General features: G+C 53.6%; 1 protein-coding gene across 3 annotated transcripts in view; it reads left to right on the top strand.

The window, feature by feature from the left end:
• The first annotated feature begins 219 nt into the window (after positions 1-219).
• The window catches only part of PAX5 (paired box 5), a 182,522-nt gene continuing 170,001 nt past the window's right edge, over positions 220-12,740 (top strand). Inside the window, exon 1 of one of the 3 annotated variants that reach the window (XM_045515200.2) lies at positions 220-1,275. In XM_045515200.2, the coding sequence (XP_045371156.1) occupies positions 1,230-1,275 (46 nt within the window). In that variant the 5' untranslated portion in view covers positions 220-1,229. Of the gene's footprint in view, positions 1,276-7,395; positions 8,677-12,740 lie in introns of those variants that run through there. The other 2 variants (XM_074361843.1, XM_010952880.3) reach the window with 2 other exon arrangements.

Genomic DNA, 12,740 nt, shown 5'->3' with positions numbered 1-12,740 from the left:
CCTCTGCCCGGTCTCTCTCGGGCTGATTTCCCTTCTGAAATCAAGTCTTGGGGCTCGGGGATGCCACAACGTCTCCGGGCTGGAGGGCAAAGGGATTCCATCTATGGGCCGGAGTAAGGTATCTGGGACTCCTGCCAACCTCTTGGACCTCCTGAGACGGTTCTGCTCAGCCCGGGTTCTCCAAAGTGGAGGCCCGGATTTTATCTCCAGCATTTCACAGCTTAACCTCTATGCTCTGGGCCAAAATGGAACACGGTGTGTGGATGGACTCCGGGACCAGGAGTGGGACCTAGGATCTCTAGGGTTCTTGCACTGCCCTAGAGTCAGGGATACAGCAATAGTTTTAGAGCTGCAGGTTTGGGGTGGGGGTGGAGTGGCTAGGAGCTCTGGAGGCGGGCGCCGCCCTAGGGGTGAATCTGAAGAAACTGGAACGCCCCCTTCTATGCCTGGCAAAACTGCTTGCCTCTGCACCCATTTCAAATGCACCTGCTTGGCAAGGTGGTTAATTTCTTTAAAAACAAAAACGCGGCCTGCGCCCGCTTAAGTGCCGGGATTTGCACCTAAAGAGGTCACCGACCCCACGCACCCAGCAGAGGGCCGCGACACCCAGACGCTGGAGTTTGTAGAAGGTGCAGCCGCGAGGCCAGGGATCCCGGCTCGCTTGTGGTCGGTACCTTTGCGTTAGAGCGCGGGCTAGCGCCCGGCTCCGTCTGAAGCCTTCCTTCCCTCCCCCTCCAACCCCCTATAAAAGTCCAGGGCGGCGCGGCGGCGGCATTGCTGCTCTCCCCGCCTCCCGCACTGCTCCGGCTCGGCCCGGCCCGGCCCGGCCCGGCCCGGCCCGTCTGGCCAGCTGAGCAGTCCGGGCCGCACAGCGCGGACACCCTTTCCCAGCTCGGGGCCGGCAGTGCGGGGCAGCACGCTGGGGCGCAGCGTGTCTGGGGACATCTTGTGATGTTGGCGAGAACAGGACATGATCTCACATGGCGAGAAGCTCTTTAGTTCCTTAATCATTTCACGGTGCCTTCGGACGCTTTTTTTCCACCTAAAACGTTTAGTTTCAGCTCAGTGATCAGCTACCCCAGCTCGGCGGGGGAGCGGAAGGCTTGAATTATTCCGACCTGTGAGCGGCCCCTGGCACCTAAAAAAAAAAAAAAAAAAAAAAAAAAGAAGCACAAAAAAGTGGAAACTTTTTTCCCCCTGTCCATTCCATCAAGTTCTGAAAAATCAAAATGGATTTAGAGAAAAATTACCCGACTCCTCGGACCGGCAGGACAGGTAGGACGGTGATACGGGCTCGAGGCGTGCTAACTCAGAGACCCAGCCGGGCGCTGGTCCTCAAGCACGTCGGCCCTGGGGGAGGGGGTCCGCCTCATTTTCGCAGGGATTGCGTATCTGTCTGCGGCACGTTTCTTCTCACCAATCTGTTCACACACTTCTGCATCAGTCCAAGTGTCTGAGGGTTTGCCTGTGTTTTTCTCTGAGAGTTTATGTGAGTGTTTATCTGGGGGTCTGAAAGTTTGGGTCTGTGTGTTTACATAGGGGCTCAGGTCGTGCATGAGTGACAATGAGTTTGTGTGTCCCTGTATAAATAATACCAAAATTTCTGAGTGTGTGTTGGAGAATTTTTGTGACTGTGTATGTGTATCTTTATATTCATGAGTGTTATTATGCATTTGAGTTCGTGTTCCTGAGTACTGTTCTTTTGAGTATCCAAAATGTGTCTATGAGTGGCAAATATATATATATATTTTGTATGAGTGTCTGAGTGGCAAATATATATATATTTTGTATGAGTGTCTGAGTGTACATCTACTCCTTTAAGGGTCTGTGTTCACCTGTCACATCCCAAGTGGTTCTGGAAGTGAGAATAAGGTGGTTACACCGACCCCTCCATTTTTGGATGTCAACAGCTGTTCACTGTATACATGCCAGTTTACAAAAGTGCTTGCCTCTAGGCACAAAATGGGTCTAGGGTCTGTGGGGGTCTGTTGTACTAAGCCTACCATCAGCCAGGCTCAGGTCCCATTCTGTTGAGAGAACAGGAGTGGAGGTGTGCAGCTCTTCAGTGTGTGGTGTATACTGCTTCACTCTGTGAGTACTGTTGAGCCTACCGTTCGTATAAAAGTGTCTCCTGTTGCAGACACAACCTTGACGAGTGAGAAGAGGCAGCCTACCTGTACGCTAGTCATGACATTTCTAGGGACAACCCCCTCAGTCTGCCTTAGCTTTTACCTAGACAGGTCTTTGCCACTGGGGTGTGTGTGTGTGTGTGTACTGTATGCTCAGGTTTATCTTGTGGGTGCCAGGAGGAGAGCACAAGTGGGTGGACATGTGTGCATAATCTGGGCATCCAGTTCTGAACCTGTATGCACAGAGACCTTCCTGCCACAGAGCCAGATATGCCTTCCTCAGGCCCAGGCAAGGGGTGGCATGGTGTGTTTATGTCTGAGAGGAGGTGACAGGCAGCAGAAGGCCTCTGTCTGCCCTGAGGTAAAAGCCAGGTATGGGAACCTCTTTTACTCACTAGGCCAAATGTGCTAAATCCCCATCCAAACACGCTTCTGGCCCTGAAAGAACTTCCCTTCCCCCATCTCTGTGGATCTGAGCCCCTACCTCTACCTCAGCCCTAAATACAGGTCAAAAAGCAGAGAGAGAGAGGGGTGAACTTGTAACTCAAGCCCAGGGAAACTCCCTAGGCATATACGTGTTTCCAAAATCATAACTGAAGAGAAGTGAAGGCAGAAATCTAAGAGGCAGGGAATTGAAGAGGATTCCCCAGGGTGAAGGTGCAGGAAAGGGAACCTGGAAACCCCCTCTGCTCCTTCCCCTACTCTCCCCATACCCCCATACCCCGCTGCGGGTCCCTTAGTAGGTAAGACTCCAGAGGTGTCTGCACCAGGGACAAGGGGGTGTGATGGCTTGGGAATGGGTCAGAGGCCTGTGAGGGTCCCATAAAGGGTCTGTGTGGCTGGCCCGGCTGCCTCTCCTGACAAGCTGTCTACGAAGAATGTAATTCATGGCGGTCGATGGGCTCTTTGATTAGTTCAATAGCCTGAATAATCGTTTAATCAATAAAGCATTTCATTCCTCTGTGAGACAGGCCTGGGTGGGGCTGGGGGCCCCTAGGCTGGCCAGAGTTTAAAAATCTGGAGAGCCACGCCCCCTCTTCACCGTCGGGTTGGGTAAGGGCCCTGCCCGGGAAAGGGCGGGTATCTCAGGTAACACTACACTTCCGTCTGTCTGCACCAGTCTGGGCCTCCGCTGGGGAAGAGGCAGGAGCTGAGAAATTGGCCAGGCTGAGGGGGTCTCAGTCTGGTTTTTGGGTTTTTGCTGGGGCTTCTCCCCTCTCCCAACTCTGAGGCCTTTTATGGGTCACTTGACGGCCCTTTCCTTCCTTCAGAACTATATTCCATACCTTTTCTTGACCTCAGTTTCCCCATTTGTATATTGGGGAAGTCAGATATGCCCTTCTACCTGTAAATCTGAGGTTGGATGTAGTCAGAACTGAGCTGGGAGCCACTTAAAGATCTTCTTCTCTAGCCTCTTCCTTGTGGTAACAAAAAAGGAAAAACTGAGGTCCAGAGAGGGACATGGATTTATCTGAGACCATACAGAAGAAGGTATGGAGGGAGTAGGACTGAAAGGTGATTTTTCCGCTCTTAAACCTCTCATTCTTGCTAGAAGACACCTCCTCCCCACAGGCCCCCCTGGAGAGAAAGGACTATTACAAGAGTTAGCTAGGTGGGAATTAAGGAGTCCCAAGGCAGGGAGGCTGGGATAGGCTGAATACTGCCTGCCTGGATATTGGCATCCATTCCCCCGGCTCTGGAATGAGCCTGGTGGAATAATTCCCTCCACCCATGGAGCTTCATCTTTCAGAACCTCTGGAGGCCTCATCTCAGGGGTTCTTTCCCCCCATTAGACACATGAGGAAGCTGAGCCCTAGGAGGAGGGAAAGAGAGAAAGGTAGTACCAGAGCCCCTGGCCTTCCGGTGCGCTGGTAAGGATAACAAACCTTGGTAAAGGCACTTTACACAATTCTTGAAAAATCTGGTTAAATTCACCTCGCTTTTTCTTCCACATCCACAATTCCTACAAACAGACTTGGGCCAGGTACAGGAATCACTCAAGAATCAATCGTCTCTGACCCAACTAGCTGACTAACTTAGGGCCAATTGCTTTCTATCTTTGATGCTTTTAAAATGAGGGTTAGAGAGGATCCACCGAGTTAGGACAGCACCACTGTAGCATCTCTGGCTTTCTCCAACCGAGCAACCAATCTGAGCTCTGTAGGTCTCGCTTTTCCCAGAGAAAGAACAGGGAAATGGGCTAGACCTGGACTTTGGGAGTCTGGAGTTGATCTCAGGCCCACGGAGCGCCATAGCAGCCCCAACATCCAGACACCGCTGGGCACAGGAGGGGCTGGCCTAGAGGAGGGAGTAGGGAGGCAGGAAGGGAGTGTGTTCCGAGTAAAGCCCGGTTTGTGGCTAAAGATAGAGGTGGATGTTTCTCTGCATGTGGCTTCTCAAACATTATTCTCAATGAGCGTTCTTTCAATAGCAAAACTTCCCAAGGCAATTTGATTTACACAAATTGAATTTCTTTCCCGAGGGTTTCCTTTCCCTGGCCTCCTCCCTCTTAGCAAAAAGCCAGACTCAAAGTCATGGTGAGAGAGGGTAGGAGTGGGGGGGGGGGGGAACAAAACCATGAGACCGTTGTGCATGGCGTCACCTACTGCACTCAGCACAGAGTCGTGGAGACCAGTTCCCAGATAGCCTGTCTCTCCTGGACCCAGACTGTTGGGCTAGTGAGCTGTCGGAGGCAGGACTGAGGCGCAGTGCCTGGCTTGGTCAAGGAATCGCTGTGTATCAAAGTAACTTCTCTGGGCCTTGTTTAGTGGCCTGTAAAGCTGAGTTAGGTGGCCAGGATATCTGATGGCGCTTCTTGGCATTAGAAGTTCCAGGAAGCCAGCAGGCTCAGGTGGCTCTAAATAACCCCGCACCCAGAGGGAATTCCCTCTGCTCCACACTAAAAGGTGAGAAAGAGAGCTGCTTTTGCCACCCAGCTTAGGCTGCTCAACACCATCCTGAAGCCAAAAGCCTTGTGTGTGAAATGGGAATTTGAGCTCTTTCTGTTCAGGTAATATATGTGGTTCCATTCTACCCCAGCAATGCTTCTGGGATTCGATCCAAGCTACACTAGTATCAGAAGGAAAACTGGTTCGTATGGGCATATCCTAGCTGGGTTCTTTGATTTGGCAGCATACAACCACCCTCCACCCCACACCCCAAAAAACACCCTGCTATCCCAGGAGTGGCTCTGGAGAAACCCTTAAGAAACAGGTTTCTAGCTAGCAGCATTTCCTCTACCCAAGACTTGCTATGTGATCTTGGACAACTTGCATCCCATCTTGGCCTCAGGTTCCGCATCTGTAAAATGGGAAATGTATTCCCTTTTAGCTCTAAGACTTTAGAATCTGAGTTTCTAGGTCTGAACTGGAGTGGGGCTGGAGGTGGAGGTGTCATGGGTTGCATTCTTCAGGGCATCCCCATACTCCCACCTCCCCGGTGGGAATGTAGAGCCACCACGTCGAATTTTTAGTCCACTTCTAATCTATAGAGTGCCACCGGGTGGAGCGAAGTAGGGAACCCTAACTCATCCCCTTCCCTCTACGATGTTGCCATCTTCCTGCTCCAAGTCGGGGGAGGGTGTGTGTGGAAGACCCGGACAGGCGGGGTTCTTGACAAAGGAGAGATAATGCCACCACTCCTCCCCAGTGCATACTGCAGCCTCCAGGGACCCCAGAGGTCTGCCTGGGGCTGTTTTCTGCAGCTGTGCCCTGGAGCGGGTGGGGACGGTGTCAGCACCGGAAACTTAGCTACCGTTTAGGGGCAGCTGGGTCTGGGACGGGAACAGAAGGTGGGCCCGAGCGCTGATCCCATGGAGGAGTGTGAGAAATTGGGCAGAGGTAGAGAGAGGAGACTGAAGCAGAGAATGACCTGGGAGTCCTCCCAGGGTCGACCTGTGCTCTGCTCTCCTTACAAGCCCAGTTCCGGAGCAGGCATCACAAAGCCCTTCTTTTGGTGGATTTATATTTATATAGAATGAATCTGAAGCGGTGGGTCTTGGGAACACTCCCACGAGCTTCTGGGACAGGGGAGTCTTCAGAAACTCTGCCAGGGCTGGGCTCCGGGCACATGTAGGTGCTCACAGAAATAGGTGCTTCCTGGATATAGAATGGCTGTCACTTTTCAAAGTCCATTTTCTTTGACTGTGGTCCAGGGCTTCACATTCCCAAGAAACTGAGTCTCACTGGTCAAAGACCCTGCCCTTCTGGACTAAAAATGTTCTGCTAGAAATCCACCAATTTTGTCTTGAAAAGTGGCAAGAACTTCCCCAGGAAAGGAATAGTCGGGCTTTCTTGACAACTGAAAGCTGCAGCATAGTAAATCACCTAGCGCAGCTCTGCACTACCCTTGCAGATTGAAAGCGCTTTCCCACCTGCCTGCTTTAGGCATTCTCATTAGTGCTGGAAGAGGCTGGGTTCATTGAGTTCCCAAGAGGCCTAGCTCCAGATGCAGAATTGCCCCTGTAGACAGAATCTTTCAGCTGTGCACATCATGATCCCCCAAAGTGTCTGGCAGCTCCTGGTCTGAGACTGGAAAGAGGGACTAAAGGCTCAGTGCTTGAGCATCCTGGTCCAGAGCATCAGATAGATCCCTTCCCCAGGAGAACCCTGGTTATTAACTTTAAAGAAGTGTGAGGTTTTTCTCCTCTGCGTCTCTGCCTACAGTTAGCTCAGAATTGGGGATCCTTGTTAGAACGAGGGAGGAGGGTGGATGAGGAGGTGGTGGCATAGGTTTAATAAGCACTTGATAAAACTATGAGATATTTCCGCTGGAAGGAGCCTTTATTAAAGTCGCGGTAAGCCAATTCTGCCCATTTTACAGATGAGGAAACTGAGGTCAGAACCGAGCAGATGTGCGCACACTACGTTTCCATTGCGAGTCTGATGGTGCTTAAATTGAAAGCCAGATATCTACTGGGCTCCTTGTTTTCCTCCAACATCCATTGTGTGTGTGTTTGGGGGGGGGTCTTCTTGAGACTATACTCCAACCCATCCCCGCCTTGGTTGCCTCCAATCCTTCAGGGTATCCCAGGGTCCCAGTGCCGCGTCAGGGAAACCAGGCTCCCGCCAGACCTGCGGCGGGACTCTCCAGGCACTATGTGGATTCCCCTTCCCCCTCCCCCAATCCGCGCTCCGCTAGGCCTTCGCCTCGCGCGTTTGTCAATGAACGTGGCGCCGCAGCCTGGGCCCCGCCCCCCATTCTCTCCCATTGCCCAGGTATCGGCTAATCAGGCGGAGCCCGCCGGTTGCTCAGCCAATGGGACGATGTCTCGGGCCAGAGCCGGTTACCACCTCTCTGATTGGCTTGATGAAGCGTGATTGGCAGGTTAGCCCCCGCCCCGCCCCCGCCCGGAGGGAGGCTGAGCCCCGGGCGGCGCTGTCCACACGCAGCGGGTCCTGAAAGCGGCTCCGGGGCGGCGTGGTGGAGCACTGTGCGCGCCGAGCAGGCGGAGGGCTAGAGCCGGCGGCGGCAGCGGCAGCGCGGGCAGTCAAAGCCGACAGAGGCTGTATTTCAGTATTGGTAGTCCCGGCGGCCTCGGTGGAGGGGATCTTACTCTCTTCTCTGTCCCTCGCTCTAACGCCTGGGGCAGGCGCGGCGGCCGTCCCGGAAGAGGCAACTGAAAGACACTCGAATCAGACCTCCGAGAGAAGGGAGAGGAAGCTTGAAGAGTTAGTGGGTGAGAGGTAGATTCTCAGGCGATGAGGAGACTGTCGTTGTTGTTCGTATTCTTGGCTCCGGCGATGGGGGAGCAGCGGGGCCCGCGGGAACTTTGAAGACAGTGGGTTCCAGGGTGTGAGGGCTGCAGGCTCCCGGGGACTCCGGAGTCTCGGCCCCAAGTCAGTGGCATAAGGGTCTTAGAACCCGGTGGGGCCCCAGCGCCGCCAGAGAAGAAGTTCTTTGCAACTTCTTCCGAGACGTCGGAGAGCCGGGTGGAGAGAGGCTGAAGCAGCAAGTCCGAGATCCAGAGACTCAAAGAAACAGAAAGAGAAAGGATCTGGTGGAGACCGAAGTGTCGAGGAGAGACTCCAGAGGCAGCGAGGCTGCGGAACCAGCCTGTCAGCCCGTGGGCCTCACTGCCCCCTGAGTGAAGCCAAGGGCTGTGTGTCCCACAGGCCTCCTTAAAGCCACTCCTAAGGAGGCCGGGGGCTCCAGGCCGTCCCGGAGGCAGGCCCCTAAACTATGCCCCCGAAGCTGCTGGCGCCTTGGCGGCATCTAGCCCAGGCCGGGTGCGAAGCCGCTGCCTGAGACAGCCCGGGAGGGAGCTACCAGGAGTTGGACGCACCACTCGCAGACCGACTGCACTAGCGCCGTTTCCCGCCTCTAGGCGCAGCTCTCGGTGATCTCCGGCAGGGAGGCTCTGAGAGGCCCTGAAGCTCCCGCAGTGATTTCTGAGCCCATTTCGCACAGTGCTCGGCCTGGCGGCGTGGCTCCCTAGCCGCGCTGGGCAGCCCCTTGGCGCCGAGAGGCGGCAGCGTGGGCCGGCCTGCAGTCTGGAGCGCCCTGATGGAAATACACTGTAAGCACGACCCGTTTGCATCCATGCATAGTAAGTAGGCGGCGAGCTCGCTTCTCTCACTCTCCCGCCGGGACGGGGTTGGGGGTGCCGGACCGCGGGGCAGGTACTAAGGACGGGAGGATCCAGGACTTCTGTGGCTACGCAGTAAACTTTGCAAAGTACAGGGCTCCCAGGCATGGTATGTGGAACAACGCGCCTGGCCGACTGGGCCAGAGCACCTGGCACCAGGAATCCCGCCTCCAGCAACGGGTAGTGTAGGCAGCGAGCTGCAGCCTTTCCGAGGCTCCAGCAGCAACATCTCAGCGTGTCGAGAGAATCCTGGCTCTGACCCGGAGAGGGCTCTGGGCCAGGCTAGTTGGAGGGCACAAAGCTGTAAGAAGAGGTCATTCTGAGTCTCAGACAGCACCCCACACCCCAACCCCAGTGGTGTCTTTTTCAGCCGTGGGTCTGAACAAAACTGGAGCTTGGAGGGAAAGTGGGGCCTGTAGCAGTGCATGTGTGCTTGTATGTGTGGAGGAAGAGGTTGAGAGCTAGGTGAGGATACCAAGTCCAGAGCTCCAAAAGCGTCCTGGAGTTGAGGAGTGGGATTTGAAAAATCAACGAAGTAGCGTTCCCTGAGCTGAGCTTCTGATTAGAAGCCGCCAGTTCATACAGAGATCCTTAAAGGCACTATCAAGTCGTCTCTGCAGGACGCTTGCCTCTTGATGGCTTCACCTCTTAAAAAGAAAATCAAAAAGAAGCCGGTTACCATACAGGCACCCTTGCTTTCTGAAAGATGCCGTGTGTGTAGGAGACGGGAAGGGTCATTTTGGGCACAGACGAGGCTGGTTGGTTGCCTGACCCGCTGGGATCTGCCAGTTCACCCATTAGCACAGCCTCCTGTGAGATAAGCGCTCCTCTCACGGTGAGTTAACGCCGGATTAGATTCGGAGATTTCGAGGAAATTCCAAGTGGAACGAATCGTATTTCCCTTCTGAGCGCTGCAGGGCTGGGCCAGAGTAAGGCACCAGGCTTCGGCGGTATCCAGCCAGATGCCCAGCTTGAGTCCTCATGGGCCGCTGGTCAAGGAGTCACTCCTGGGATGTGAACCCTCCCCAAGCCTTCAGACAGCCCAGGATCCTGCTTCCTTAGCCTTGGGTCCTCTGTTTAACAAAGGCAGCAGAGACCCGGCTGGAGAGAAGTCGAGCTTCCTGGGGCGAATATGTTCATTTCTGCCCTGAAGGGCCGAATGGCCTGGTAAGCAGGGAAATGCTGATCTAGGCTCCTGGGGCTGGCTGCGGGCAAGTCAGTTTCTCTTTGTGTCAATTTCCCGAGTCCGAGGTCATCCACCAAAGCTGTGAGGAGATTTGTGCAGAGAAGCCGCTTGCTTCTGTCCTAGCCCAAACGATTCCTCACCATTTGGGGCCTGTGCCAAAACGGTTTCCAGTCCATGATGACCCCAGCACCCCCGGCAGCCTTTTCCTGCGCAGACAGCTGGGCTCAAGGGAGGCTCTGATATCACAGAGTGAGCCAGAAAACAAACGAGTTGGGGTCAGTACTCTGAGAGGTGAGCAAGCTGGTAGCTCAGCCAAGGAGCGATTGGGGGACAAAAATGGGGAGGGCTGGCCCCTGCGCTTCTATCCTTGCCTGCGGGAATCCACAGACCCTCACTGCCTTCTGCACAGAGCCTGGCGGCCCAGAGGTCATGCCTGGGCCCTTGGGGAGATGGCATCAGACCTGGTGGCCTCTCGGCTGTACATGAGGGTGAAGGAGGCAGCTCCTTCCAGGTGGGGGTTAGCCAACTGCAAATGCCTGTTTCTCTGTCCCTCCTTATCTCCGCTGTCCTTTGCCCCCTCCTTAAATAGTGCTCCCTCCTCCCATTTTCAATCTTCCCTGCAGGATGGTGGGGGCTGGGCCCCAGTCAGCCCAGCTTCCAGAGCTGGCTTCTCTGGAAATGCCCTTGGTTCTGATGCCCAAAGCTATTTGCTAGCACAATGTAGGCCTGGCTTTGGGGCCCTAGTTTGTTAGAGATTGAGTGGAGGTGTGCACAGTAGATCCTGAGAGGCTGCCTGGTTAGTAGAGGATAAGACCAAGTCCCATCTTCTCATCTTCCTTCCTGGCCTTAGTCAGTTTCTTCCCCCCAACTCCCTTCCCCTCTTCCCCACTGGAGCAGGGTAGCTTCTGTGGGGAAATTGTAGGGGGAGGGGCAGGCACTGCCAGGAAATGGGCTTCTATGTTTCTTGCCCCCACCCCCAGCTACAGGCGCAAGTTATAAAGCACTTTTATAGCCAGTCTCCTACCTGAGCGTCTACTAAACGTTCAGCTACACCCATTTTACAGAGTATGATATTGAGGTCAGAGAGACAAAAAGACTGACAGGAAGTTCATATGGACAAAACTTGAACCAGTCTTTGAGGATTTACGGAAGAGGAGAGAGAGGGACTCAGACTCCAGAGACTGGGCGGTGAACATTTGGGTGGCTACACACAAGTGCAAGGTGCTATCTGTCTGGCTTAACTATGTCTGTATTCATGGCACCACTATCCATGTGTGCCAGCACCTGTCTGCCAGTTAGAAAGTCCATTAAGGAGACTTCATCCCTGCCCTTTCCCCATGTTTCTGTTTGCATGTTTGTGTGTTCCTTCATTCATCCTCTCCCGTGCCAATAGGAGGAATTTCAGTGACTCTGTGGGTCCTTCAGTTCAATCTACCACTGAGTCAGCACAGACCCTCTCCCCAAGTCTCTATGCCCAGCCATGGTCTTTGGGGGTGTGGACAGGGGCGCTGTGGTGGGCAGCATGTCCTTACCAGGGCCTGAGGAGCATCTGTGGAGGCCAACACCTTCTAGACCAGAGCCACAAAGGCCCCAGGGGCATCTGCAATTCAACCCTTCTCTCTTGCCCTCCCCTCCTCCAAACCCTGCTCTCTCAGCCCTGTGGGAGTGGGCTGTGTTTCCCTTGTCTGTTTCCTGGCCTCTGCCTTGATTTGTTCGTATCTGTCTCTGTGTCAGTCTCTCTGTAAATTCTACTTGACTCTGAAAAGTATAGCTGAGTCCGTGTCTCCCCCCCACCCCCAGCACCTCCCACAGGAGGAGCCCTCACTCAGTCCACAGGAAGTAGAGGCTGGGACTTGGGTTCTCTGAGAAAGTGCAGGGCTGAAGCTGGGCTCCCAGAAAACAAAGGTCTCCCCCTCCACAGATGTCCCCTGTCCTCCAAATGTCCCTTGCTGGGCTTCCTCTGTTTTCTCTTCTTTCTTCTTGCCTCCCACTGTACACTGCATCCGCCTTTCTTTCCATTCTCTTTCCCATTCTGGCAAGTTCATTCCTTTTTTCTCCTCCTCTTCATTTATAACTTGAGGCCTCCCTTCCAGGCTCTCTCTCCTTGTTGTCTGTCTCATGTCATCTAGTTCTCGCTCTTTGTAACCTTCCCCTCACACCTCTTCCTTGTTTCTTTCCCTGTCCTCCTGCCTCCCTTCTCTCAGGTTTCTGGTTTCACTTCTTTCCAATAAGTGAGAGACATTGCCTTTTCAGACCACAGTTTTAAATCACCAGCTTGCCACCCTTGAAATGCTCTTTTAGATCGGACTGAGACCGAAACAGAGAGGGCCAAATGGGTTTGGGGGCCTTTCCTGGAAGTTGAAGGACATAGGGGGTTTCCAGGTTATGCTGGGTCTGGTGTTAGCAATGGACATGTGGATCAGACTCTGGAAGGGCCTGGTAGCCTGGCCTTTGGGGTCAAGACTAGAGGGTATGGGATCTGCTGTCACCTAAGGGTGTCTGATCCTTGGGGTTTTTTTTCCCATGATGCAGATGGTCCCCAAAGCTCACTGTCCTGTAGGACTGCTTTTGGTATTTAAGTCCTCTGAAGGTTGCCACTGTGTTTTGGGCAGAAAATTTAAATTGCCAGTAGTGTAGAGAATAGGCATTCGCAGATGGCACCAATGCCTGGACTAACAGTTATCTCAAAAGTGTGCTCAGTGCTTTTACCTTCCTTTTTGTCCTCTTAGATGAGCTTTTGCCAATTTTGAATTTACTTTCTTCTTAAATCCAGCCTGTTACTGAAAGACCCATATAACACTTTTTTTTTTTATTATTAGTATTCTCAACCCCAGAACAA

Source organism: Camelus bactrianus, chromosome 4 (genome assembly GCF_048773025.1).
Source record: "Camelus bactrianus isolate YW-2024 breed Bactrian camel chromosome 4, ASM4877302v1, whole genome shotgun sequence".
Classification (NCBI taxonomy): domain Eukaryota; kingdom Metazoa; phylum Chordata; class Mammalia; order Artiodactyla; family Camelidae; genus Camelus; species Camelus bactrianus.
Note: the sequence above shows the minus strand (reverse complement) of the source record. Positions and strands in the feature narration are given on the sequence as shown.